This window comes from Ursus americanus, chromosome 14 (assembly GCF_024610735.1).
Source record: "Ursus americanus isolate L20-20 chromosome 14, mUrsAme1.1.p, whole genome shotgun sequence".
NCBI lineage: Eukaryota > Metazoa > Chordata > Mammalia > Carnivora > Ursidae > Ursus > Ursus americanus.
In genome coordinates, this window is record NC_142140.1 from 60,649,582 (window position 1) to 60,675,875 (window position 26,294).

At 59.4% G+C, this 26,294-nt stretch overlaps 1 protein-coding gene across 4 annotated transcripts in view; it reads left to right on the plus strand.

The window, feature by feature from the left end:
* Nucleotides 1-4,164: 4,164 nt before the first annotated feature.
* SPNS3 (SPNS lysolipid transporter 3, sphingosine-1-phosphate (putative)) overlaps nt 4,165-26,294 on the plus strand; it is a 36,701-nt gene continuing 14,571 nt past the window's right edge. For 2 of the 4 annotated variants that reach the window (XM_045804850.2, XM_087867483.1), the window contains exons 1-8: nt 4,165-4,614; nt 7,513-7,578; nt 12,003-12,139; nt 12,607-12,758; nt 13,374-13,440; nt 14,064-14,209; nt 15,018-15,170; nt 19,309-19,498. In XM_045804850.2, coding sequence (XP_045660806.2) covers nt 4,434-4,614; nt 7,513-7,578; nt 12,003-12,139; nt 12,607-12,758; nt 13,374-13,440; nt 14,064-14,209; nt 15,018-15,170; nt 19,309-19,498 — 1,092 coding nt within the window. In that variant the 5' untranslated portion in view covers nt 4,165-4,433. Of the gene's footprint in view, nt 4,615-7,512; nt 7,579-12,002; nt 12,140-12,606; nt 12,759-13,373; nt 13,441-14,063; nt 14,210-15,017; nt 15,171-19,308; nt 19,499-19,599; nt 21,397-26,294 lie in introns of those variants that run through there. The other 2 variants (XM_087867484.1, XM_087867482.1) reach the window with 2 other exon arrangements.

Here is a 26,294-nt window from a genome sequence, read left to right on the forward strand (position 1 = left end):
GACCCGTGGAGAAATGACCAGGTCTGCTCCCTGGACCCCTCAAGGAGTCTGCAGCCCAGCCGACAGACAGACACGCACACCAACCGGGAAGCTAACCAGTCGCTCCACCACCATGACCCCCGTGTTCCAACAGGGAGGCCGAGGCCCAGAGAGGGACGCGTCCGGCTGGTGCCGCGCTGTACTGGTACCCAGGCTGCTTACCCGAACTTCCGAGACCGTGCCACCTGCTGGCCCCCGGCTTTGTTCCCACGATGCCTCTGGGCACGGCCTCCTCCTCCAGGACCTCCCCCCGGGGGACACATCCCGTGTCCTTGGTCGGAGCCTGCACTTGGAGGCTGCCCTCCAGCGGACGCCCAGCCTGCCAGACTGGACCCTTCCCGGGAGCTGAAGGCCGGCGTGGTGAGGGCCGGACGCTGGAGCGCGGTGACCGAGAGCAGCTCCGTCTCGCGTTCACGACGTGCAAAGCTCTCGTGTCGTTGGCAGGACGTGTGCACCTGCATGCAGGCTCCGGGTCTGTCAAGGACGGAGCTCGGCCTGTCATGCATCATCTGAGGATAGGGCCAGGATCAAAGTCCCGGCTGCGTGTGCCGGGGAAACCCCACTCTGACAGCCACCCCGAGCACTTCCTCGATACCGGGCAAAGTCCTGGGCATTCTCAAACGTGATCTTGTTTCCGGCACAACCACCGCAGCACAGCCACAGAAGTAGGGGGCATGTTGTTTTATTATTACCCTGTTTTACGGATGAGGAGGCTGAGGCGCGGAGATTGGAGGGATGCCCGGTGACCGAGCCCCGCGGACGGGCCCTCAGCCCTGGCGCTGCACGTGCTCGTGCTGGAGGGCCCGATTCTGAGCTTCCCCTTGCTTTGCCAAGACCACCCACACGGGGCAGGTGGGGAAGGTCGCCCGCACGCACGGCAGTAATAAAAGCCAGCCTCCCCCTCCCCAGATGCTTCCTGTGAGCCCCGCCCGGCCCAGTGGGGAAAGCTACGCACACTTGACTCAGTTCATCCTCACAGCTGTCGCCCGTGAGGACCCCGAGGCCCAGAGAGGTTGCAGACTTGCCCTGGGCACGCAGCCTGGAAGAAGCAAAATCGGAATTTGAACGCTGGCCGGTCAGCCAGCAAAGCTCACGTTCTTGACTTGTCTTCAGACTGGCTTTTCCTTGGTTTGCTTGAGCTCTTTTAAAAAGTTGAGGTGAAATTCACATAAGGTAAGATTTTAAACATTTCAGGACATACAATCCAGTGGTATTCGGTACTTTCACAGTGTTGTGACACCATCGCCTCTATCCGGTTCCAAAACATCCCATCGCCCCAGGGGAGACCCCGAACCCATGGAGCATTTCCTGCCCTCCCAGCCCCTGGCAACCATGAGTCTGCTTGCTGTTTCTATGGACTGAACTACCTGGGTGGGTGACCCCTTGATGTGACTTCCATCATTTAGCACAATGTTTCTAGGGTCCGAGTGTGGTAGCCTGGATCTCAACACCACCCCTTTTTGTGCCTGGATAATATCCCGTTGCATGCACAGTCCCCATTTGCTTTGCCTGTTTTTTGTTTGTTTTTGGTGGGCAGCAAAGTTTATTGAGCGTTAGTGAAGTTTATTGAATGAAAGAGTACAAAACTCCCCAAGAGGGAGGGGACCCCAAGGGTTACCCTGCTTTGCCTGTTTATTAGTTGATGGGCCTTTTGGGTTGCTTCCACCTTTGGGCGACGGCATATAGTACTTCCACGGACATTTGTGTGCAAGTATTTGCTCGAGTCCCTGTTTTCGACCCTTCTGGGTATACACCTATGAGCGGAATTGCTGGTCGTGGCGTAATTCCACGTTTGACCTTCTGGAGAACCACTACACTGTTTTCCACAGACGCTGAACCATTTCCCGTTCCCACCAGCAATGTATGAGGGTTTCAATATCTCCACACATCCTCACCAAACCTGTTGTTATGTTTTTTTTAATGAAAAAAATTGAATTCTAGTCATCTTCGTGCATGTGAACTGGTTTCTCATTGTGTTCTTTTTCCTAAGAGGCAAAGCATCTTTTGTTGGACTATGTCAGGAAGAACATATGTAAAGCCAACATGGAGCCCCCCTGGTAACCGCTCATGACCTCCATCTTCATTGGTTTTGATCGCCTTTCCTTGGCGACTAGTGAGAGTGAGCCTCTCTTCCCACGTATGTTGGCCTTTTGTACATCTTTGCAGAAATATCTACTCAAGTCTGCTGCCTGTTTTTAATTGTGCTGTCATGTTGTACTTTGTCTTTTCACTTTGAAATAATTTTGAACTTACAGAAAAATTATAACATGCTACAGAGAAACTCAGTCTTTACCCAAACTCCCGTACTCATCATATCTTGCCCCATTGGCTCTTGTACTATCTTTACTTTTTTCCCCCTGAACCACTGGAGGGTCAGTTGTGTATATGGTGGCCCGTTACCCTTAAATACTCGAGTAGAAGGGTTTTAGTTCTGCAACCACAGTACTGTCACCAGCTTCAGTACGTTGGATGCCGGGGATGTCTTCCTGGTCCACGGTCTGCATTCCGGTCTTATCAGTTGATCCAATAACACGCGTTGCCCTCCAGTGCAGGACCCAGTCTGGGGTCCGTGTTGTGCTAAATTACCGCAGCTCTTCCACCTCCTTTACTCTGAAACAATCCCTCAGTCTTCCTTGGTCTTTCATGACTTCGACATTTTTGGATAATACAGCTCCTTTCAGGGGCATCTGGGTGGTTTAGTCAGTTAAATGTCCAGCTCTTGATTTCGGCACAGGTCATGATTTCAGGGTTGTGGGATCGAGTCCCTCTTAGGGCTCCACGCTCAGCAGGCAGTCTGCTTGAGATTCTCTCTCCCTTTGCCCCCCACCCCATGTGCATGCTCTCTCTCTCTCTCAAGTAAATAAATAAATCTTAAAAAATAAATACAGTACCTTTAAAAAAATAGTGTTGCATACTCTTACCGTACAATCTAGCAATTACAATCCTTGGTATTTATCACAGCGAGTTGAAACTTGAGTGCACACCAAAACTCACACCCAGATGATTTTGACAGCTTTATTTATAATCGCCAAAACTTGCGATCAACCAAGATGTCTTTCAGTAGATGAATGGATAAATGACGTGTGGTCCATCCAGATGATGGGATAGTATTCAGCATGAAAAAGAGGGAGTTACCAGGCCATGAAAAGACATAGGAGCAGCTTGGATGCGTTTTGCTGTGTGAACAAGTCGGTCTGAAAAGGCTCCGTACTGTGTGATTCTGACTATGGCTTTCTGGAAAAGGCACAGCTGTGGAGACGGTAAAAACATTAACGGTTGCCAGGGGTGGGCAGGGACGGAAGCAGAGCACACAGGATTTTTAGGGCAATGAAACTTCCCTGTGAGATACTATAAAGGTGGATGCCCTTGTCTAGACCCCAGAACATGCAACCTCAAGAGTGAACCCTGATGTAAGCGGTAGACTTTGGTGATGATGATGTGAGGGTGTGGGTTCATCCGTCGTCACGATGTCCCCCTCTGGTGGGGGGGTTGATAACGGGGGAGACTATGGGTGTGCGGGGGCAGAGGGTGTACAGAAAATCAACCTTCTGCTCAATTTTGCTGTGAACCTAAAACTTCTCTAAAACATAGTCTATTTTTAAAAATAGTGTCCCTCAATTTGGGCGTGTCTGATGTTTCCTCATTAGATTCCTGACCAGAACCCAGCCTAGGTGACACATGGCTGGCTCAGGACCTCCGGGGGAGAAGCACAGTGCCCTCTGCTCTTGGTGGTGGTGTTACTTAAATCCTCGGTCTAGACGTCGCCTGATTCCTCTGCTGTATGGTTACTGCCCTCGCCCACCGCTGCTAATAAGCATTCTGTCAAGAGACACTTTGAGACCGTGCCAATCTGTTTCCGCTCTGCAAAATCTCCCCCTGGATTTTGAATCCGTTGTCCTCCTGTGGGCAGCCCCTCAGCCCCCAGAGCAGAGCAGGTGCTGGCCTCCCTCGCAGCTGGGTGCTGCTCTCCTGGCCAACACCCAGCCGTCCCGATGTGGCCCAGCTCACATCCTGCATTCACAGCCCATCTCTCGTGTAGGCAACCAGACCCTCTTTTGGAGAGCAGGGCCCTGGAGACTCATCTCATTTCCTGTCCCATGAAGCTCCTCTTCCCCATGGCAGCCACCGAAGCCGCAGGCCGAGTCGAGGGGACCGGCATGTCCGGTCACCCAGGGTGGGCCCCCAGCAGGCTTCGGAGCCTGGGGTGGTGAAACCGCGATGGCCAGCCTGCGGTGGGCTCAGGAGGAACCTGTGATAAGATGTTCGGCAGTTAGCACAGCTGCTCTGAGCTCGGGAGGCTGGGAACCCACAGGAAGTGACTGGGGGCAGAGCCGACGTGCCCGTGTCCCGGCAGCCGTCCCGGGACAGGAGCCTAAGCGGGCGAGGCTGGGGGCATGTCCGCGGAGTGCCGGGAGCCCGGGCCAGGCGGGCACTCCGGGGCCTCGGGCTCAGGAGCGTGCCTGCCTCGGAGCACGTCCGCGCCCTGGCGCCTGCCCCGCTGGAGAGCTCGCGCGGCCGCCGCGGTGCTCTGCTACGTCAATCTGCTGAACTACATGAACTGGTTCATCGTCGCAGGTGAGGAGGTGACGGTGCGCTGGGACACACCTGCCCGCTGCCCACTCACCCGCCGCCCTGCCACTGGCTGGCACCGTGCCCCCACGGCGCCCTCCGGCCTCAAACTGTCCTCTCGTGGGCTGCATCCCTGCCGTTCTCACCCCTGGAGGGAGTTTCAGCCGAGCCCGAACGGAGGGGTCCCAATCTAGCCCCATTCTAGGCATGTGCACACGGGGTGGGTGCCCGGTGCGGGGAGGGGGCCGAGGACCGCAGGGAGGACTGGGCCTTCGGGCGAGGGCCTGGAGGTTCTGGGGGGGATGCTGAGCGAGGTTGTGGGCAGGCGGCCTGGCCTAGAAATAGCTTCTGGGTGCAAGCCTTGCATATTCTGACTTCCTTCCTGGAGGCCCCGGGGCTCAACCCGCTCTTCTTGTTACTCACACATTCCCTGAACTCGTTCGTTCATTTATTCATTCAAGATTTAACCCAATTTTCTCTCTCATCACTGATTCATTCCACACTGACTTAATGAACGTGAACTATGGGCTTGGAGACCCAAGGAGGGTCTGTCTGGTGGTTCCGGAGCTCAGGAATGCCCATGTTGTGGGGGAGGGTCGGGGGGCACCTGCAGCAGCCCTGAGGCCAGGACCCTGGCGCCCCAGAGACGGGTTCAGCCCACCAGGAAGCGGCTGAGCAGTGAACAGCGTCCAGAGCCGTAGATGGCTGCAGACGCGACTCCGTCTCCGGGGAGCTCGGAGGGCACACACAGACCAGAGCAGGCTGGACGTTGGCGGGGCGACTCAGAAGAGGGGTATTTGGGCTGGGTCTTGAAGCCTGAGGAAGCTGGCGAGGTGGGAAGTGGAGTGGGGTGAGGGTGTCGGGTGAGGGGTCAGTGTGGGTCCAGGCGCGTGGGTGCGTGTGCTCTGGACAGAGGTGACCAGCGTGGACACGGCAGGAAACTCTCCTAAAAGGGTCTTCGGGGCCAGATCCCAGGCTTCGTGGTTGCCAGCCCAGGAGCTTGGGCTTTCTGTTGAGGCAATGGGGAGCCACAGACAATTTCGGGGGGGGGGGCCTAGAATGAGATTGGTGCAGGCAGCACAAGAATGGGGGGTCCAGTTCTGGGGTTACTGCTGTGGACTGGGGGAGACCCGAGTGGGTGTGTGGGCCGAGGGCCCGAGCTGAGCCGGGAAGGGGTAGAGAGCTGGGGGGTGGGGGAGCGCCTGGAGCCCTGCAGGCTGGGGAGGCCCCAAGTCTGGCCAGCGGAGGCCCTTCCCTATTGGGACTTCCTCTGTCCCGGTGGAAAGCAAGGCCAAGGTCGTTGGCTTGCATGGAGGCCTGGAGAAGTGAAACCATGCGGAGGGAGCTGCCAGGGACGGCTGGGTTTTCACAGCAGCCAGAATGCTCTATGGGAAGCAGCTCTTTGGGGGCAGATGACAGCCTCAAGGGGGAAAGGAGGCCAGGTCCACTCCCGGCCCCAGAGGGCTGGGAGGAGGCGAGGAATAGGTAAAACCAGGGGGCAAGTCCTCACTCCTGAGGATGGAAGATGAATGGGATCCCACAGAACTTTGAACTCTTTGCTCTTTAGTGTTTATGTTTTTCTCTCCAATGACTACGTCTTATTTGTGTAATTAAAACTATTAAAAAGGAAGGAAGGACATACCAAATATCTGAACAAAAATCTCGTCCTTGATTTCTCTGCTTCCTTGACCTTTCTTCACCTGCCGGCAGGTCTTAGAGGTGTGGCTGTGGGGCTTTCCTCCCTGCCGTGGGGCGTTTCTGTAGGCCCCGCTTGTGGGAGGGGGGCTGCCCCTGGCTGGGATGCTAGTCCTCGCTCCCCCCATTTCGGCAGCACACCCACGGGCGTGGCTGGAGCCTCGGCTCCTGCATCTGTGTCGTGGGGACACGGATGGCCCCTGCCTCTTAGGGGAACACCTGTGGGGGCCAGCTCAGGGGCCGGGCCCTCCGCCAGCTCATGATTGAATGACTGTGATGATTGCTCTTCTTCATAATGATAGGGCCTGAGCCCCACAGCTCAGATAAGCAGGTGCCTCAACTCTGACTGACCCTTTCTGAAGTACTGCCAAAGGCTGAGGGGATTTCGGGGAACAGAGCCTCTTTCCTCCTCTGTGTTAGGCTGAGTGCCCACTGCACTGGCCTGTGGCCTAGAAAGACCTTGGAGGGCCTTTCGAGGCCTGGCTGGTGTGGACCAAGAGCCTGCCCCGCTCAGGGAGTTGGGGCTGAGGTCAGACCCAAGTGGGACCTTTCTCTGAGGCTCTCGTGGGCACTGTCTGTCCACTCATGCCCCTGGAAGAACACGCTGGTGTGGGTGCATGTGCAGCCCGGGGCATGTATGTCTTTGCATGTCCGTGCTCCGCATGTACATACATCCACGAATGTCAGGAGTTTGCACCTGAGCAGGGCTGCTGGGCTGCATAGTCATTAACACTGTAGTCTAAGCGAGCTGCACACCATGTAGCAACACGGAGCTGCCAGTCGCTCTGATGAGGATGTGAACGGCAGCCCTATACTCGTGCATACGCCCACATGCCTGTGGCGTGCACACTCCATGTATGTGTGTATCTGTGTCTCTGCCGGTGTGTTTCTCCAGGCATGCCCGTCTGTATGTGGATCTGCATGTCTGTGCGTCTCTGTCCCTGGGCAGGATGCCTGTGTATGAGCGTGCCATACGTTTGGGACTCTGGGGTATGTGTTTCTGTGTGTTGATGTGTACCGGTCTCCCTGTGCACTGGCTCCCCTGTCTGTGTGCCCGTGTGACTGCACATGGGTGGGAGAGAGGGGCTGACAGCAGTGGGCCCTGGAGACACACTCTGTGCTGGGCTGGTCAGCTGGGCCCTGACCCACATGCAGGGGCAGCTGCCCTTGTCCTGAGCGCTGTCCTGAGCGCTGTCCCTCTGTCCACAGGGATGCTGCTGGACATACAGAACTTTTTTCAGATCCAAGACAGCAATGCCGGTTTGCTTCAGACAGGTAAGGAGCAAGTGCCTGCTCTGGGGCTGGGGCCCGGGGCTCATGCTGGGGCAGGGGGCCAGGGTGAGCCCCGCCCATCCCCTGGCACAGAGGAGGGGGTGCTGAGGATCCGTGGTGTGGGTGGGAGGAGGGGGAACGTGGGCTGAGCCCCGGTTCCTGAGCGGCAGCTTAGGGTTTGAGCACAGGTGCTGCAGAAGGAGCGGGGGTGGGGTGGGGGTCTGGAAAAGCCCCGAGCCTCAGATCATGACCTCGGCGGAGGTCACTCATCCCTGTTTGGCTCAGCTGGGCGCCCGAGACTGGCCGGGGCTGAGAAATCCTGACCTGTGCTTTCCTCCGTGGACCTGAAAAATCTGGCCCGCAGAACACAGACAGACAGAGAGACAGAGATCTGTGCTTCCCACACGGGTTCATACGGCATCTGGGCCCACAGGCCTGACAGTCGGTGTAGGGGCGGGGAGCAGCCACACCTCCCATTCCGAGGTCACACACACAGACACCCACCATGTAACTAGCACACCTGGGGCTCCTCTCTGTGGACCTCCAACACCTCAGAGCAAGTTTCTTACACTGGGGTATGGGGACCCCTGGGGATACACAAAAACCTTCCAGGGGCCACATGAGCAGAGTTTGAGAGAATCCACTTACAGACCCTCGAGCCTGTGTTTTTCTTTCCTAAAATGCACCTGCCTGAGAAAAAGCCTCTGGGTCTTCCTTCCCACCTGCCTTTCAAGCAGGGAAACGTATGTCTTCCCTATTCCGAGTTTATCTTTGGTGCCCTGCCCTGGGGTGTGAAAGCCTCCGGGGTGCCAGACGGAGGGGACCCCCACGGATGCTTGCCTTCTGCGGGGGAGGCCGTGGAAGGCCCACAGACAGAGTGTCGGTAGAAGCTCACTGGGGATGTTTCTGCCAGGCCACAAGCCCATGGCCAAGTGCCAGCCCTTATCTGGCTGTCCTGCTGGTGTGACAGTCTCCTATTTATCTACCATGTAGGATTCAGAAGTGAGATGTTGTCTCAGGGATGGGTGTCAACACATTTATTTCAATTAGAAAAAACGAAGCCAACATTTTAACATCTTCCTTACAGGCACTCAGTCTGATTTGTCGTATTGATTTGGCAAATAAGGACTGGTTTTGCTCATTAGAGCAAATGTCCGTACACGGCAGACATTTCCCCTCAATGGGATGAATGTAATCTGCAGCCCCGTGGATCTGGATGAGAATATAGTTTAAAAATACAATAACGATAGAAATCACACCCTTTGCAACTATTTAAACTCATGACGAAAACGTTTTAGATGTCGGCTGGAAACACGTGCAGGGTGACGCAGTTCTTAAAGGACCGAGCAAAGAGCTAGCAGCCCTTTGCTGTAGACGATGCGTCTTTCCCAACCGCCCTTGTCTCGAGGCTGAGGCCAGCCGCGGGTGCTGCCCTTCGCGGTGCCAAAGCGAGACCCTCTGGGCTCAATCCCCACAACCTTCTAGATTAAGCCGACAATGCCGGTTGAGTCACGATCTGCCTTCCCAGGTCCTCACCTTTGGAGCAGTGTTATTACTACAAGGCCCCATAAGTGAGATACCGTGGAGAGAGAAGTGTGTGCGTGCGTGTGCAAGTGTGTAGTGGGGCTGTGCGTGTGCTGGTGTGTGTGTGTCGGGGGGAAGGGAGGGTCAGCGCTTCAGAAGCCGCCCAGAGAAGTGTGTGGAGAGAGCTGGGGGGTTGCAGGCCTGATGACCAGACTCTCTGTCTTCAGTGACCTGGGGTGAGTCTTTGCCTTCCCGCATCTAGGGTCTCCGTGCAATGGCCGCGAGCCCCACCCTGCTGCTTTCCACAGGGCTCGGAATGGAGGCGGCCCCTGACTGAGCGGGCAGGGCCAAATCGTAACATGGGGCAGAGGGTGGGGTGAGCAGTGGTCAGACCCTCCCCTTCCAATGAGCCAGAGAGGCTCTTGGGGTCGGTGCACTGACGGATAATACTGAAAACCGACACTCATGTGGCCTTTACCGTGTGCCAGACACTGTCTCACGTGCCCTGTGACATCAACTCGTTCACCCTTCACAACAACCCCACAGGGCCGGGATTATTATTACTCTTGTGCCCATCTTCCCCATGACAAACCTGGGGCACAGAGAGGCTTGGGGCTTGCTGCAGGCCACACAGCTGGGATTCGAATCCGGGCTGCTGTCTGTAGAGTCTTTCTCTTCACCTCCTGCTCCTGGAGTCCTTCTATTTTGTCTCCAAAGCCGTCTGAATCTGGAGCTGCTAGGAGCAGAGGAGTGCGCCTGTGTGAGCGTGCCCTCCCCGGGTCCAGGCTTTATCTCAGGGCATCTGCGGGGTGAGGTGGTTTATATCCCAGAAGGGATCCCTGCCCCAAATCTCAAGAAGGTATTAGAAGACTCGGGGAAATATTTTTATAACCTTTGGGTGGAGAAGATTTCCCTTAAGAAGACAAGAAACAGGGGCGCCTGGGTAGCGCAGTCGTTAAAGCGTCTGCCTTCGGCTCAGGGTGTGATCCCGGCGTTCCGGGATCGAGTCCCACATGGGGCTCCTCTGCTAGGAGCCTGCTTCTTCCTCTCTCACTCGCCTGCTCTGTTCCCTCTCTCGCTGGCTGTCTCTCTTTCACATAAATAAATAAAATCTTTAAAAAAAAAGAAAAAAGAAGACAAGAAACAATCCCGGTCAGAGGAAGACTGATACGTTTGAGGACAGGGAAGCTAAACTGTTCTGTATGACGTGCGTGAAACTAATGCAGTTAGTAACAACAATGGATAACATTTATAAGCCGTTTACAGAAAGCTAGGCACTGCCTTTTATATGCTTTATTTCGTCTAATTTTCTCCATAACCTTCTGTGGGAAGCACAATTTCTATCTCATAGCATTGATTCGAGGGGAACAGCAGAGTTAAGGAATTTGCCCAAGGTCACACAGCTAGGCACTCTTTGGTTCAAGATGTGAGCCCAGGTAGTTTAGCCCCAGATTTTGCATTTTAAATCCTTTAAACAAATATAGAGGACTGGGAGACAAGAGCCGCACCGAAAAATGGGCAGAGGACTGAGTGCAGGACTGCTGCCCAGCCTCACTGGACATAAGGACGATGCAGATTAAAACATCAGCGAGACACCATCTGCTTTTCAACCGTTAAATGAACAAAAATAATATGATTGATCGTATCAAATGTTGGCAAGAGAGCTGGCATGTACTTCCGTGCCAGTGTAAGTGGGTACAGCTTTTTTGGAGGCCTATTTTGGCGGTAGCTATTAAAATTCTAAATGCCACTGACACCACAGACCATTCTCTGTGGAGTATTAGGTCGAACCATATTAAACTGCCGTTTTTTTTGTAGGTCAAAACTGGCCTAATTTCTGCAGCTGCGTGGGGCTCAGCCTAATACTGGAGTGGGACGGGGGAGTGGGAGGGGCTGGAACCCGAGCGGGGACGAGTCTGGACGCTCATTAGGCTCGGGTAATGTCAATCATCTGCGCTCAGCGAATGGAGACCCAGGCGTGGGGCGGGGCCTCCGGCGGAGGCGAGTCCAGGCCGCCTCCCTCCACCTGCGGAGGGCGGGGGCCGGTTCATCTGAGGAACCCGGCGGCGAGGGCACCTGTGTGCTCGGCAGAGTCGTGCGAGAACGTGGCGGTTTCTTTGTCCTCACGGAGTAGCAAGTGTATTCGTTACTCCAGTCGCCATTTCAGAAGGGTTTACTTTAAAAAATGGTACAGATACAACCGACGGTGCTAGGTGAATGTTCTACCTGCTTCGAAAAACCAGGGCTTTTCTAGCCCCCGGGAACCACCGCTCCTAAACCCCGCTGGTCTGCAGAGCAGGCCTGGGCAGACCTCCCTTGCCTCCCGCCCCCAGCAGGGGGATGAGCGCAAAATCAGTCCCGGCTAGGCGCGGGCGGGGGCGGGGGTTCTGCAGAGACAGGGTCCTGGCAGGGAGCATGGCCGCCCCCTGTGCTGCCCCAGGATGGGGATGGGGGGGAGTTGTGCAGAGACAGGGTCCTGGCAGGGAGCATGGTCGCCCCCTGTGCTGCCCCAGGACGGGAGGGGGAGAGTTCTGCAGAGACAGGGTCCTGGCAGGGAGCATGCCCCCCCCCCCCCCCCCCCCCCCGCTGCCCCAGGATCAGCTCCACCTTCACTTCCGGCTCACGGCCTCCCAGGAGCTTGGCAGGGTGCTCGTGCTCAGAGGGGTTCACAGTGAGTGAGTCCAGTCCCCCACTCCCCTTCCCAGTCCCCCTGACTCCGGGCGTTGGGTTGTGTATTCGGCAGAGGTTGGAGGGTTCACCTCATGTTTTCCTCCTCCTGGCCCCCACCCACTGCCAAGGTGCCAGCTTGCACACCTGAGCCAGGTCCCTTCTGTGGGCCTGCAGGCCCGTCTGCCCACCCACCACAGTGGGGGTTGCATGTGACCCCTGACTGTCCCCTCCAGTCTTCATCTGCTGCCTGCTGTTGTCTGCACCTGTGTTCGGCTATCTGGGTGACCGGCACAGCCGCAAAGCCACGCTGAGTATTGGGATCCTGCTCTGGTCAGGGGCAGGCCTGGCCAGCTCCTTCATTTCCCCCCAGGTAGGTGCCCTCATCCCTACAAGGCCCCCTGGGGACCTGCCCCTGCCTGCTTCCTCCCTTGGAAAGGCGACTGGGCCTGTCTCCATCCATCCCGGGCTCCAGGCTGGCTGCAGGGGTGTCCTAGAGAGGACCCCCTTAGATGCTCTCAATAGGAGCCTTCCTCGCCTGCACCTCCCACTGCTGCCTGTGGGGGGTGGGAGGGGGTGATCGCTACTGTCTGGAGGAGCTGGCCAGCCTGGCAAGGGTGACGCCCAGAAAAAGGGCTCCCCTGGGCCTGGGGCCAGCGGGGGCTGCGGGCACCAGCAGGGGGCACCTGTGTGATGAGGGGGACCTGGGCGGGGAGGCTAGCCAGGGGTCTTTAGCCCTGACCCCCTCCTCCTCCCCTGGGGGCACGTGTCCAGTCACTCCGGTCCCTTGCCCCGTGGGTGATCTCGGGACTCACTGGGGTCTTGTGTCTGCTTGCCCAGTATTCCTGGCTCTTCTTCCTGTCCCGGGGAGTCGTGGGCATAGGCTCGGCCAGCTACTCCACCATCGCTCCCACCGTCCTGGGCGACCTCTTTGTGAGGGACCAGCGGACCCGGGTGCTGGCCATCTTCTACATCTTCATCCCCGTCGGAAGGTTGGTACCACCCAGGACCCACTTCCCTAGTGGTAAACTGAGGCCCAAGGGAGCCAGAACAGAGGCAGGACTGGGGATAGGATTTGAATCCCAGCCCTCCTCCTTCCTTACCATGTCCCTTTACCTCTCTGGGCCTCAGTTTCCTCATCAGTAAAGGGGGGCGAGAACACTGGCCAACGGGCTGTGTCAAGGGTTACAGATAATCTGGGTGCTCCCTCTACCCTAGGACACTCGGGAAGGCTTGGGGAGTGTGTGGGGCTGGGCCAGGCACCCCCGGAAGGGGGTGGGTAGGTCAGAGTGGGATTTGCAATCCGACCTCTGAGCTCTGATCCAGGTTTCCTGGAATCGCTTGACTCAGGCAGGGCTGAGCCTTGGGTCTTCAGAGAGGGCGGCACTGGGCAGTGGTGCTGGGGATGGGCCTGGAGCCAGAGGTCACCAGTGACTTGACCAAGGGCAGGGGACATCTGGGCCTCACGTGGCTCACTTTTCCCGTGACAGGGCTGTGAGCAGCAGAAAGCCAGCTCCTTGGGGTGGCGTGCCCCAGCTCAGGCTGGCCTTGCAGCCTTGGACCTGCCCCCACCCTCACTGCCCATTCCCCTTGCCCCTCTGTCGCAGTGGTCTGGGCTACGTGCTGGGGTCGGCCGTGTTGCAGCTGACTGGGAACTGGCGTTGGGGCTTCCGAGTGAGTCCAACCTCCCTTCTTCCCTCCAATCCCCCTGGGCTGGCAGGGACTTTCCAGCCTCCAGTGGCCTTAGCCACTTGGCACGGTCGCTGGCGCCATGGGGGGTGTCAGACGTTGGCGGCTTCGGACATTCGATGGAACATGACTGTGGAGGTCACGGCCCTGGGTGCAGATGCTGGCTGCTGGGTTTACTAATGGTGTGAACTCCGGCAAGTTGCTTGTAACGTGGCGGGGCGGAGGGGGGGTGGTCCGTGCTGCATCATGGAATCTTGCGGAGGGACAGACAAGGGTGGGAACAGCCTAGGGCAGAACAGGCCTGGCGGGTAGAGTTGGGGAGTACTCCTGGTAGGGCTCATGGGCCCCAAGGCAGTAGTGTCTCCTGGACACATTAAAGGAAGTCCCAAGGGGACCCGACTCCCCAGAGAGGCTGTACTCCTAGGGGTGAGGGAATGTCAGGCTCTCTGTATAACCCGCAGCCGATAAACGATAAACGAGCCCTCTGCCCCACCCCCCGGGCACAGAGCCTCCCAGACACTGGGCCACATGGTTCATCACCGGCAGGATCTCCTGGGTCCTGGGCGAGTGTGTGCGGTCCTGAGCTGCCTGGGCCCTCCTGTGCCCAGGTCATGCCTTGCCTGGAAGCCGTGGCCTTGATCCTGCTTATCGTGCTGGTTCCAGACCCACCCCGGGGAGCTGCTGAGAAGCAGGAAGAGGCCGTGGGGACCCCGAGGAGCAGCTGGTGTGAGGATGTCAGGTACCTGGGGAGAAAGTGAGTGTCCCCGCTCCCCCCTGCACGCCCCTGAAACCCCAGCAGCCCTGCCCTGCCTGTCTCCGCCTCCAGGCAGCCCCAGTGTTCAGTCTTCTTCCTCCTCTGAGCTCCCACTCACCAACAGAGGCACCCCTCCCTCACTTCTCGCCTTGCCCTGTGACAGAACAGGGGCTGGGAGGAAGGGAGGGAGGGAAGAAGGGAGGGAGGGAATGGGGAGGCCGCGTGAGCTTTGACTTCAGCTTGGCCACTGCCTTATCCCCAAGTGACCTGCCACTTGGAACCTTACTCCCCTCATTTATTCAGTGGACGTAATTCTCCCAGGGTTGCCGGGAGGATGCGGGGAGTTAATCACTCACCTCTACAAGCCTCGTGGGAGTGCAGGCATCCTCTGTTCCAGGCATGGGCGGGGAGGCAGGCAGGAGTCAACTGCACTCCCAGGCCTCACGATTTACTGGAATGTGGGGCGAGGACAGGACCCAGCTCTCTTTGATACAGAGCCATGCGACCAGTGGAGGGCACTTGGAGGAAGGTGGGGGCAGCGGGGACAGCTTCCTGGAGAATGTGCTGTTGGTGTTGGGCCTTCTGGGATGGGGAGAGCGGGTCCTGCAGAGGGGAAGGAGGAAGGCCCAGCGAGAAGGGAAGTGTGGAGGGGGGTGTGCAGGGCTCTTAGGGAATGTCAGGGAGGATCCGGAGCCTGGAGCCCACCCCCCCCCCGAGCGCCTGGTGTGGGGGTGTGTGACGGGTGCAGCCAGGCCCTATGGCCCCAGCCCTCTCCTGGTGGTCTCAGCCAGGGCACTTTCTCTTGCAGCTGGAGTTTTGTGTGGTCGACCCTGGGGGTGACCGCCATAGCCTTTGTGACTGGAGCTCTGGGCTTCTGGGCCCCCAAGTTTCTGTTTGAGGCCCGTGTGGTACACGGGCTGCAGCCTCCCTGCCTCCAGGATCCATGCAACAGCCAGGACAGGTGAGGGGCTTCTGAGAGCCCGGGGCACCTGGCCCAGGTCAGGGCGCTCTTGGTGGGTGAGTGCTCTGGCGGTTCTGAGCCCCAGGGCTCAGTGTCTCTGTGGGGAACCCGGGACTTGGGACCTAGGGGGCAGATAGCCGGCCAGGTTCCAGGTCTGGCTGAGCTCCTGTGGCTCTGGGTGTCCACAGGTAAGCAGCCTTGTCCCCTCTGGGCCCCAGTTTTCCCACTCTTGGGCTGCTGTGGGGGGTCCACAAGGCCCTTCGTAGAGGGGTGAGGCTTATGTGGGGCCTGTGGGACGATGGGACCCACAGTGTGAGGCCATCCCATTTTACAGATGGCTAATCGAGGCACTGGAATGCCTCATCACTTACGGGGCTCAGGCAGTTCACACGTGCCCGCATGTGTTCTCTGCTTCGTCTGGGGCACAGCCGCCAGGATGTTGGGGTAGGAGAAAAACCACATGGAAGGCAGTGTCCCCCTGCTCCCACTTGTCCTGCTCGGTGCCCAGGCCAACACCTCTCCAGCTCAGCCCCGGGCCCCGTCACTCCCTTTCTCCTCTTCCTCGTCTCCTCTGTGCTCCTCAGTCCCTCTTTGCTCATGCCCTTCCCTGCGGCCCTGCTCGCCGGGGCTCAGTGACGTGGTCTGTGCCACCACTGTCATCTATGTCCACCTTGTCTCTGTCTCCATCTCCCCCACTGGGGCCCAGAGGGAGCTTCACGTGATTTCCAGAATGTCCCACGCCCTCTCACTTGTCTGTGCCTCGGCCTGAGCTGGGCCTTCTGCCTGGACCTCCCTTCCCTTTTCCCATCGTTACTTCTTAAGGGTTAACGTTAGTTCAGGCCCTAACAGGGAGCATTTTAGCTGAAAAACCCTCTGAGGGCTTATGAAATGTATTATGGTAGGAGGAGATGGAAGATCAGGAAGGTTGAGTGAGTTGTCCCGGCAGCAGAGCCAGCCTCAGACCAGCTGACTCTGAAGCCGGTGCTCCTAACACCACATCCTGGGGCCCCAGGAGCTCCTGTGACCTCTGGCCGACTGGGACCTCGCGGCCTGCTGGTTCACTGCAGGTGCTCAGGAGGAGCATGGGAAGGAGTGAGGGAAGACATCCAGTGAGGTACAGCTTGGACACATGGGGGTCCACAGCAGCCTGGACACGTGGGGGGGGGTCCGCAGCAGCCTGGACACGGGGGGGGGGGGTCCGCAGCAGCCTGGACACACGGGGGGTCCATAGCAGCCTGGACACGTGGGGAACACAGGACTCGTGTTCTCGTCTGGCGCTCGCTAGGTCTGAATCCCTGGGCAAGTCAGTTCCTCTCCCTCAGCTTCGGCCTCGTCCTCCCACTCGGCTCATTCACACACCCCATGTGGCCCACGTGGCAAGTGGCACAGGTGTGGTGCTTAGAGCAACAGAATTGTTCTCTGAGGTCCGGAGGCCCAGCGTCCAGAGTGGTTTCACCGGGCCAGAGCCAAGCTCCCTGAGGCCACACCCCCACCAAGCCTCCGGGGGATCGTCCTCCTGCCTCTTCCCCTCTGGGGGCTGCTGGGGTGCCTTGGCTTGGGGTCACATCCTCAGTCCCTGCAGCCACGGTCGTGTTGCCTTGGCCTTTGTGTCTCAAGCCTCCTTCTGCTTCCCTCATAGAGATGCTGGTGGATGCCTGTAGGGCCCCTTGAATACTGAGGATAACCCCCATCTCAGGACCCTTAACGTAATCCCGTTGACAAAGTCTGTTTCGCTGTATAAGGTCACAGTCACAGGTTCCAGGGATTAGGACATAGACACCCTGGGGACATTACCCAGCTGCCACAGCGTAGGTAGAAGGTCCCAGTGTTGGGGTTCTATACCCACCTCAGCTATTAATACACCCTCCATGGTTGCGGTAAGCCCGAGGGTGAGGGCATGGCAAGGGCAGGAAGCTTCAGAATGCAGGATTCCAGCTCAGCCCCTGGAGAACTTCCAGCACTCAGAGCTGGCCCACATGGAAGGGGCTGTGGGGGGGTAGTGAGCCTCCCGCCCCGCGGGGCATGGAAGTAGGAGCCGGACGGCTGCTTCTCCAGGCCTGTTGTGCAGAGGGTCAGCATAGAGCTTGCAGGACTTTAAGGACCCTCTTGGCTCTGAGAGTCTGATTCTGGGAAGGCCTTGTGGGGTGGGGTGGGGTGGGGTGGGCTGCTGGCTGGGTCTGTCCTCTGGCCACACTTGCTGCTCAGGGCCCAGTGGAGGGCCCTGTCTGAACAGTCAGCCCTAAGTCTCACAGAGGTCTCCAGCACCTGCCAGGGCCCCGCTCAGAACAGGACTCCAGGGTGGATGCGTCCGGGATCCGGGGTCACATGACCAGGCTGCAAGGTTGGGAAGGTTCCCTGAGCATCTCTAAGCCTCCGAGGACGCACGTGCTTCGTTGGGTAGGCAGAGGGTTAGGAGGCCCTGGCTGAGCCAGTAAGGGGCTGTGTGACCCGGGGCAGGTCCCTGCCCGCTCTGGGCTCTCCACTCTCTCCTATAAGCCAAGGGGAGGGGGCAGGGGAACTAACCCACTCGTCGTCAGCCTGTGGGATGGATATTTCACAGACGTTGTGCAGAGGGAAGGCGGGTTTTGGGAGACGCGGTTTGTCGGTCACCACAGTCTGGCACCTGTCGTGGCCTTGCGTCACGGTGGGAAGTCATTGCTGTGCCGTAAGGGAGGCAGTAGCGTCTTTGGACACCCGTGGTCTGGGAGGGGATGCTGGCAGCTGGAGAGGGGTGGGAGGGGCAGCGGTGCTCCAGGCCAGGGGAGCCAGGAAGCATAGCTGAGTCCGAGGTGACACAGAGGGAGGGGTGGAGGGGGACGAGTGGGACGTCACGGGGGGCAGCCGGGGCCCGTCCCTGTGCTGCTGGGAGCTTACCTGGGCACCGCGGGAGCCGCCAAGGGGCTGGCTACATTTGGGCTTCACACTGGCCGGGCTCAGCGTCCCTTTGAGCCCTTTAGAAGGGGGCTCGGGAGGGCGGGTTGACCAGGAGGGCGAAGGCCCTGGCCCGGCTGCCTCCTTGCTGGGCACTTGCGCTCTCAGCACCCTCGGCCTTGCCCTGCCCATCTGTCCAGCTGGGAGTCTGGGACGATCCACGAGCTCGTGGGCTCACACGTATCTGTGCTGCCAGCCTGGGGTCAAGAGACCAAGCCAAACCTGGTGCCTGTCCTCCAGGACCTTGGGCTGGTGAACGACCTTGATGGTGCAAACAGAAGGTGCTCGGGGAGCTGACGGGGGCGAAGGAGTCAGCGGAGGGGCGGGGAAGGCATCTCTGGAGAGGGGGTATTTGTGAGGGGTCTTGAAGGATGAGTAGAAGTTTGGTAGGTGGGAGAACTAGTGAAGAGTGTCCAGAGGGAGGAGTAAAAGTAGGAAGTGCGGACAGAGACTCGCCTGGGGGCAGAAGAGGTTGGAGCTGGGGGTCGGGGCCGGGGTCAACCAGGCTCAGACCACGAAGGGCCACGTTGGTCACGGTGGGTTTGCACAAATCCGGTGGGTGTCTGAGAGCTGGTGGAGGGTTTTAGGCCGGGGTTGGGCAGATCTGTTTTAGAAAGCACCCTCTGGGGACCCGTATGGGGTCTGTTCTGGGGGGACAGCTTTCCGCAGGGGCGGGTGCAGGGGGCGCCGAGGGCAGCTGAAGGAGGCAGTGGGTGGGAAAGGGAGTGGAGTTAGGAGGGGGCAGCTTGAGAGTTGTGCCAAGACCGTGTGGAGCTGTAGGGTTCAGGAGGGTGTGTGCGAAGCTTGATAAGGGCCGGGTGTGTCCTAGGAGCTCCATAGATGGCCCGTTTACTTACCTCTGTTCCCATTCGTGGGGGGCGGTGAGAAGGTTTGGCCAGAGTGGGACAACTGAGATTCCTGAGGGGGGCCATTTGGGACGGTGAGTGGCTGGAGGGGAGGCACGCTGGGCTGGTCACCCCCATGACAGGTGACATCCCCAGGATGAGGCAGGAACGGGGATGGGGGGAGGGGGAGCATGTGGGCCCCTGATCAGGACTCTGAGGACCCAGGGGCCTTGGTTAGGAGGGAGGGGGAAGAGCCCACAGCCACACTCCCAGTAGGTACCTGGTCCTGCACTGGGGGCTGAACCCCAGGACAGGGCTGACCCCACCTGGCTGACTGACCCTGCCCTCTTCTTTCCCCTCAGCCTGATCTTTGGGATACTCACTGTGGTGACTGGCATCATTGGGGTTGTCCTGGGAGCAGAGGCTTCAAGAAGGTACAAGAAAGTCAACCCGCGGGCTGAGCCCCTCATCTGTGCCTGCAGCCTGCTTACCGCTGCCCCCTGCCTCTACCTGGCTCTTGTCCTGGCCCCGGTCACTCTCCTGGCCTCCTATGTAAGTGAGGGCCCTTGGCGTGGTGTGGGGGTGGGGGGCGGGTGGGTCGGTCCTGTTCACGTGGGCTGGAACTGTGCCCGGTCTCTACTTCTGTTTATCAGTCCTCCCAGGTAGCGTCTGGTATCCCCATTTCACAGATGCGTACATCGAGGCTCGCCAAGAGTAGCACAGCTGGGAAGGGACAGAACTGGGATTTGAGCCTGAGCCTTTCTGACTCTAAAGTGTGTCCTCTGAGCCGCTGTTTGACACCTTGACTGCAGACAGTGGGGCTCGTTCGTTCCTCGGCTATGCCGTGAGCTCGAGGAGACATGAGGTGCAACAAGGGGAGCGAGGCCCAGATCGGTCATGGCCAGAGCCGGCACCACTGTAAGGGTGACGGTCTGACACTACCCCACGTTCCAGGCCCGTGTCCCGTCACCGCCGCGCACCGTGGCCACGCCAGCGACAGGCTCGCGCCTCCCAGCCTCAGCCAGGGACACCCTTCCCTCCTGACTCCTCCTCTGCAAGGCCCGGAGCAAAGGCTACTTCTCCAAGAGCCTTTCCAGGCCATTCCGTGCTCATGCTTGGGCTCAGGGCACCGTGTGTCCATCAAGCACCGTGGGGAATGGGGGGCTCTATGCACCCCCCACACACACATGCCCAGCAGTGTCCCTGGCTCCCCACGGCCCCAGCCCTGATGGTCCCTCCCAGTGGGAAGGGACCCGTGATTCTGCCCTCGCCAGACGGGCTCCCTCCCGCTCCCATCCCGTCCCAGGGCCCTGGGGACCCCCACCACGGACACAGATGCCCCCGAGCAGGGTGGACTCAGAAGGCAAATCACTAACGGCTTTACTGGTCTCCGACCCACGACGAGATCCTACAGCTCTTCCAGTTACGGTCGTGAACGGAAGAAGCCTGGTCCCATTTCAACCAGAACTTCGGGTCTGCTTCCCAGCACTCTCTGTCCAGGCCCAGAACGTTGCACTGGGCAGGAGGGAGCTGCGGGCGGTTTGGTCCTTCTCGGTCCACCTGCGGCCTGGTCCCCAGGGCAACCCCTCGCCTCCGGGTTGGGGGAGGACGGCCCGAGCTGGGACAGATTCCCAGAGTCCAGACTGGCTTTGCTGTGGCCGATGCCAGGCGCTGGCCGGGTCTGCGCATGGGGCACTCTGTGGGTTTGGGGCCCTGGTATTTCATCGTCTGACTCTTGGTGCCGGTGACACCGTCGCCTCCATCTTGACCTGGCTTCCCTCCACTCTTGCTCCATGGTGGCCCTTCCGGCCGTTCCTGCCTGGACCCTGTCGCTGGTCCCCTCTCCTGACCCTCAGGCCCGGCTTCTCTGTGGCGTCTGTCATAGCCCCACATGCCCTCGGGTCGTGCCTCGGCCAGTCATCCTGCGCGTGCTGGGGGGCCCCCGCGGTGCCCTCAGGGGCGGGAAGGTCAGCATTTCGCTGGCATCCTCTCTCTGTGGGTGGGTCGCCCGGAGCCCCTTGCCAGCGTCCTCACTCTTCAAATGAGCCCTCCGCAGCCCAAGCCTGCAGCAGCCTTCCGTCTACATGCCGGGTGGGGGTGCGGCTGTCCCCCAGCGCCGAGGGCGGGGCTGGTGCGTCTCTGGCCGTGTGGGTGCTGCCCGCCCCCCCCCCCCCCCGGTCCAGCCGTGGGTGGGCTTCTGCCAAAATCCCTGGATCACAGACAGGTCCTGCTGGCTTGCGTTCTGCACATGCTCCCCTCGCGGGGAAGATGGCTTCTCAGCCCCACTTACAGATCGGAAGACAGGCCCAGAAACAGCACCACAGACAGTGGACAGACGAGACCAACACTCAGCCCTCAGCCCCAGACTCCGTACTGACCCCGTCATCCCCAGGGGGAGGAGCAGAGCCTGGCATACACTAGGTGCTAATAAATGCCTGTGTGCACATTGACATCCTGGCTGAGGGAGCGGAAGACTGAGCAGGACCAGCGTCCCGGCCGGTGGGGGCTGTGTGGGCCTGACCTTGCAGGCAGATGGAGGCCCACCATGGGCCTGTCCCTGCCTCGGCCGGGGCCGCGGACCCCTGCCAGCTCTGCTTCTGCCACGGTCTCAGTTGGCTCTGGGAGGCGGCTCCTTGGCTGTGTTTGGGGGACACAGCTGTCTCCCCTCTGCAGCCTGGCGCGTCTCCAGAGCTGGATGGCTCGTCTAGAAATGACATTGCCCTGGCTGACAGAGCCAGCTGGAGAAATTCTTCTCGAGGCCTGGCACAGGGGTGGGGGCTGCGGGGCTGCGGGCAGGGCTGGGACGAGTCCCTCCTCTGGTGCTGGGAAGCTGCTCCTTCCTGTGGCTCGTGTTTGGGCCTGGCATGGTACCGGCGGCACGGAGCCCCCCAGCCACGCTCCAGCCTTCCAGGAGCAGTGCGCAACCTTCCGGACCTCCTGAGTGGGAGCCGCCTCCGTGCCTCTGCTGGTGTCTCTGACATCTAAGCAACGTTCGGGCTTGAGATCAGGCTCCAGGTCCTTCCCAACTGCCCGGCACCAGCCCAGAACCCTCACACGTCCAGGCCTATGCTCTTCTCCCGGTGCCCTCTGCCTGGCGCGGTGCACGCCTTCTGTCTTTCTCCAGGACCGGGGCCAGGAGCCGCCCTGCCGGGCCCCTCGCCTTGCTGCTCACCCACTGCCGTCTTTTCCCCACGCGGCCAGTGACACCGCGGACCTTCCCGGGCGGCTTGGTGCCCCTGGAACCCAGTCCAGCTCCTCCTCCCGGTGAACGTCCCAGATGGCCTTCACGGCCGAGTCCCCCTTGCAGGCCCCTCCTGGTTCCCTCCCTGCCCCATCCCTCCTCCAAGCCTTCCCTGACCGCTGGGCGCCACCCTGGCTCCCCTCCCGGTGCTCTCTGCGCCGTCTTCCTCATGCTCAGACCCCTCTCCCAGCCCCGGGGGCCCCAGGGGTTCCCATCGTCGTCCATGCTGGGCCCGAGACACAGTGCCCGGCATTCACATCATTCATTCATTCAGCAAACACCGAGTGCCTGTAAGGGGCGTGCTGGTTTGAACGCCGCAGACACGGCAGCGGGTAAGAAGGACTAGAGCCTCTCTGTGGGGTTACGTCCTCGCCGAGGGGCAGTGGGCAAGCAAGACAAAGCAGGAGTGCACTTCACCATGTTTCAGGGGACGCAGCGTTTGGGATAAGGAGGGCCAGTGAGACGGGGAGGGCGTGGGGGCGGATTTGCACGGCCAGAGGCTCCCCAGGAGGCGGTGTTGGGGGGAAACCGTGGAGGTGTCTTGAAGGAGGTGAAGGGGGCTGGCGTGGGTTGCTAGGGTCCTGAGGCAGACGTGCACCTGCTGGGCCCGAGGGGCCACAAGGACCCCACACTTAGTGTGGAGGGACGGACAGGAGGACGGGTGGGGGTGGGCGGCACAGGGCCTGCATGCGTTGGGCGAGGAGTTGGCGCCGGGTGGGGGGTCTGTCGAGGTGACCGCGTGGCTTGTCCGTGAGCGCTGCGGTGTGCCGATCGCCCCCGTGCGTTAGCCGGCCTGGCACGCCTGCCGCGGACCCTGTCTTGGCCGTGCTGTGCCGTCGCTGCCGGCATTGCTGACATGGGCTTGTGGTGGTGAGGCTGGGACTTTGGCCTCTGCGTCCACGGGGGACAGTGGCCTGTGGTTCCCTTGTGGTCTTTGGGGCTGGCATCAGGGCGACGGCCCCACGGAACGCCTGACGAGTGCTTCTTCGTCTGCCATTTTGGGGAAGAGTTTGGGAAGGATCTGTGCTCATTCACCTTTAGACGTTTTTGGAATTCACCAGGGAAGCCATCTGGTTCTGGGCTTCTGTTTGTGGAAGTTCTGTGGTTACAGACTCGGTGTTCCCTTGTTATAGATCAGTTAAGGCTTTTTCTTTTTTTCTGTCATTTTCGCTAGTTGGCGGCTTTCTAAGACTTTGTACCCTGTGTGGGTGTCTGATGTGTTGGCGTGCAGTGGTTCGTAGCAGCCCCTTCCGGGCCTTCCCGTCTCCGCGAGGTCGGCAGGCGTCCTCTCCCAACCTGGTTTGGTGACGACTGTCCGGTCCTTTCTTCCTGGTCAGTGTCAGTTTGCTGCCGCTTCGGTTTTATTGATTTTGTCTATTGTTCTGTTATCGGCCCACGTTTAGCAGGATCCATCTGGCTTCTGTGGACTCAGGCGTGGGAGGCGCCAGGCTGTGGCCCTGATCTGGGTGAGGCGGTGAGGCCGCGAGGAGTGGGCCAGAGCTGCCATGCGGAGGTGACAGAAGTGGGTGGATCATAGGTGTTCTTGGAGGAATTTCCTGATGACTCCCTGTGGGGTGTGAGAGAACAAGGAGGGGTAGGGGCCTCGCCGTCTGGAGCAGGGCTGTGGCCGTGGGCAGGCGCAGCAGGTTTGGGTGCTGTGGCGGGAGGTGGGCGTCCCAGGGGAGGTGCTGGTGGAGAGTTCGACGTGGAGTCTGGAGCCGGGGGACACGATGTCACCCCTAAAACCTTAACAGGTGGGGACTGACGGCGGCCCACCAGGAAGGACTGTCATCAGGTTGGGGGACATATGGGGTCGATGTCAGAACGGGCGTCCGAAGAGGGCTGAGGAACCGACTTGTGTTCAGAAGAGGAAGAGTCACTTGCGTCCCTTCCGTCCGTCTGCCTGTCCACATATCCCTTCAGTTTCCCAGATTCCAGCACCCAAACCAGTTCTTCCCACACTGTCTTTGACCGTCGGGGGAGAGGGATCGGGCGTCTTGGGAGGGCGCCTGGAAACGCGGGCACGTGGGCGCGTGTGAGCGTGCACTGTTGGGTGAATATCCTTAGATCTGTAGGTTCACGCGTGCACACGCGTGGTCTTGCGTGTGTGCATCTCTGTGCCTACGCGGTCGTGCCGAACGTGGGTTGCCTGTGTGTGCGCGGTGTGTCCGCGTGTGTCTGCGTGTGCTGTTTCGCATACGGGTCTGTGCATGAGCGTGCACACGTGTGTGTCAGGCAGCCGTGCGGCATGCGTGTGCACACGTGTGTCTGCGGCTGAGGAGGGCGTCTGACCCGCTACATGGCGAGGAGGCGTTTGGGGCAGCGTTGTGCGCCTGCCCCACGTTTCCTGAAGTAGGGGCCGTGCTGTGCTGTATGTTTCCTGGCAGCGAGGTTCCCTGAGCTCACCAAGTCTGGTCTGGGGCCTTCCCGGGGGGCCGTGCCCGTAGCCGCCCCCGGGCAGAGAGCCTCCCACCTCGCCCCTCCTTCCGGGCGGCTTGGCAGGGCACGTGGGCTTCTCGGCTGTTAATTAGGATCCAGACATGCACAGCAGGTCTTGGCTCACACCCCCTTCCTTGGCCTCCTTCCCAGAGCTACTGCCCTTCAGCTGAGAAGGGGGTTATACTCGGGGCCCACGGCAGCGGCACCACCATCGCCAGCCTGGAGGACGTGGCGGCACGTTGAGCACCCCCTCAGGTGGGCTTTGCGGTCCAGATGGGGGCAGGAGTCAGGGGATAGGTGTGCACGTGCGTGGAGGGCTGGGGAAGGTGGGGACGTCCGTCATTCCTGCTCTGCACTGCCAGCCGTGTGAGCCGGGCCAAGAGCTTGGCCTTGCTGAGCCCCGAGTCTCTAACGTGGGCTGCTAGTCCTTGCCTCTTGGTTTCCCTGAGGACCTCACCGAACTCCCACGCCTGTTCTAGTTACTGCGGGTACCTGACGAAACTCAGTGGTTTAAAACAACAGGAACACTTGTTTTGCTCATGTGTTTGCTGTTTGGGGGGTTGGGGGTGGGGATAACTTATCTCTTTTCCGCTTGAGCTTAACTGGGCAGGATGGGGCGTGGGGCCGGAATAGCTGCCCGTGACCTCCCCACGTGGCTGGGGCTTCCGCACAACATGGTGGCCGGCCCCTAAGGACTAGAGTCCCGAGAGGGCCCGGTGACATCGTATTGCCTTTTGTGACCTGCTCTTGAAGGTTACACACGTCACTTTTGGTGATTTCTGTGTTTCACTCGAGTCACAACTGCTTGGTCAGAATCGAGGGGAGATTGTCTTTTGATGGGGCTTTTGAACGAGTAGGTGGAGAGATTCAGTGGCTGTTTTGGGTAAATACAGTCCGGGCTCCTCTTCCACCGTGCTCTGGGTCCTTGACGTCCGGCACTGGGGGAGGAGTCCGGGCATGCAGCCACGAAGCCCCACAGGTGTGGACCACTCCCAGGGGGCTTCTTCTGCCCTCACAAGCAGAACCCTTGGAGCGGGGTCTTCATCCTCAAACCCCTGCTCAGCAGTGTGAGATGGCTGGGAATGAGCAGAAATGTTCACTCACTCACCGCACACTTCCCGAGCACCTCTTGTGTGCCAGGCACCGTTTCGGGCTCTGGGGATCCAGCACCGAACAAAACAGGGAAAAATACGTATGTAATAACTTAAACATGTAAAATAAATGGTACGTTAGGTGGGAATGTGTTCTGTGGAGAATAGCAGAGCAGGGAAAGGGGGCAAGAGGAGGGACTGGGGCCGGGCCAGGTGGTCAGCGAGACCTTGCCGAGATGGTGACACTTCCGTAGCGGAGCGAGGGACGGAGCTGGGTGGATATTGGGGTGTGGTGGGGAGGGAGCAGCTGGTGAAGAGGGCCTGGGGGAAAGCATGGCCAGCGTGCTTAAGGAAATGTGGTTGAAACGGGGTGAGCCGGGGAAGAGCAGAGGACGTAAGGTCAGAAGCAATGGCCGTGGGGGGAGAGCCCTGTCCACAGAATGACCATGGCTTCAAGTTTGAGAGAAGTGGGAAATCCCTGCAGGATCTCTAGCACAGACATGAACTGAGCTGACTCATGGTTTTGTATCAGTGATCTCTTGCTGCGTAACAAATCACCCCTAAACAGTGCTTTATT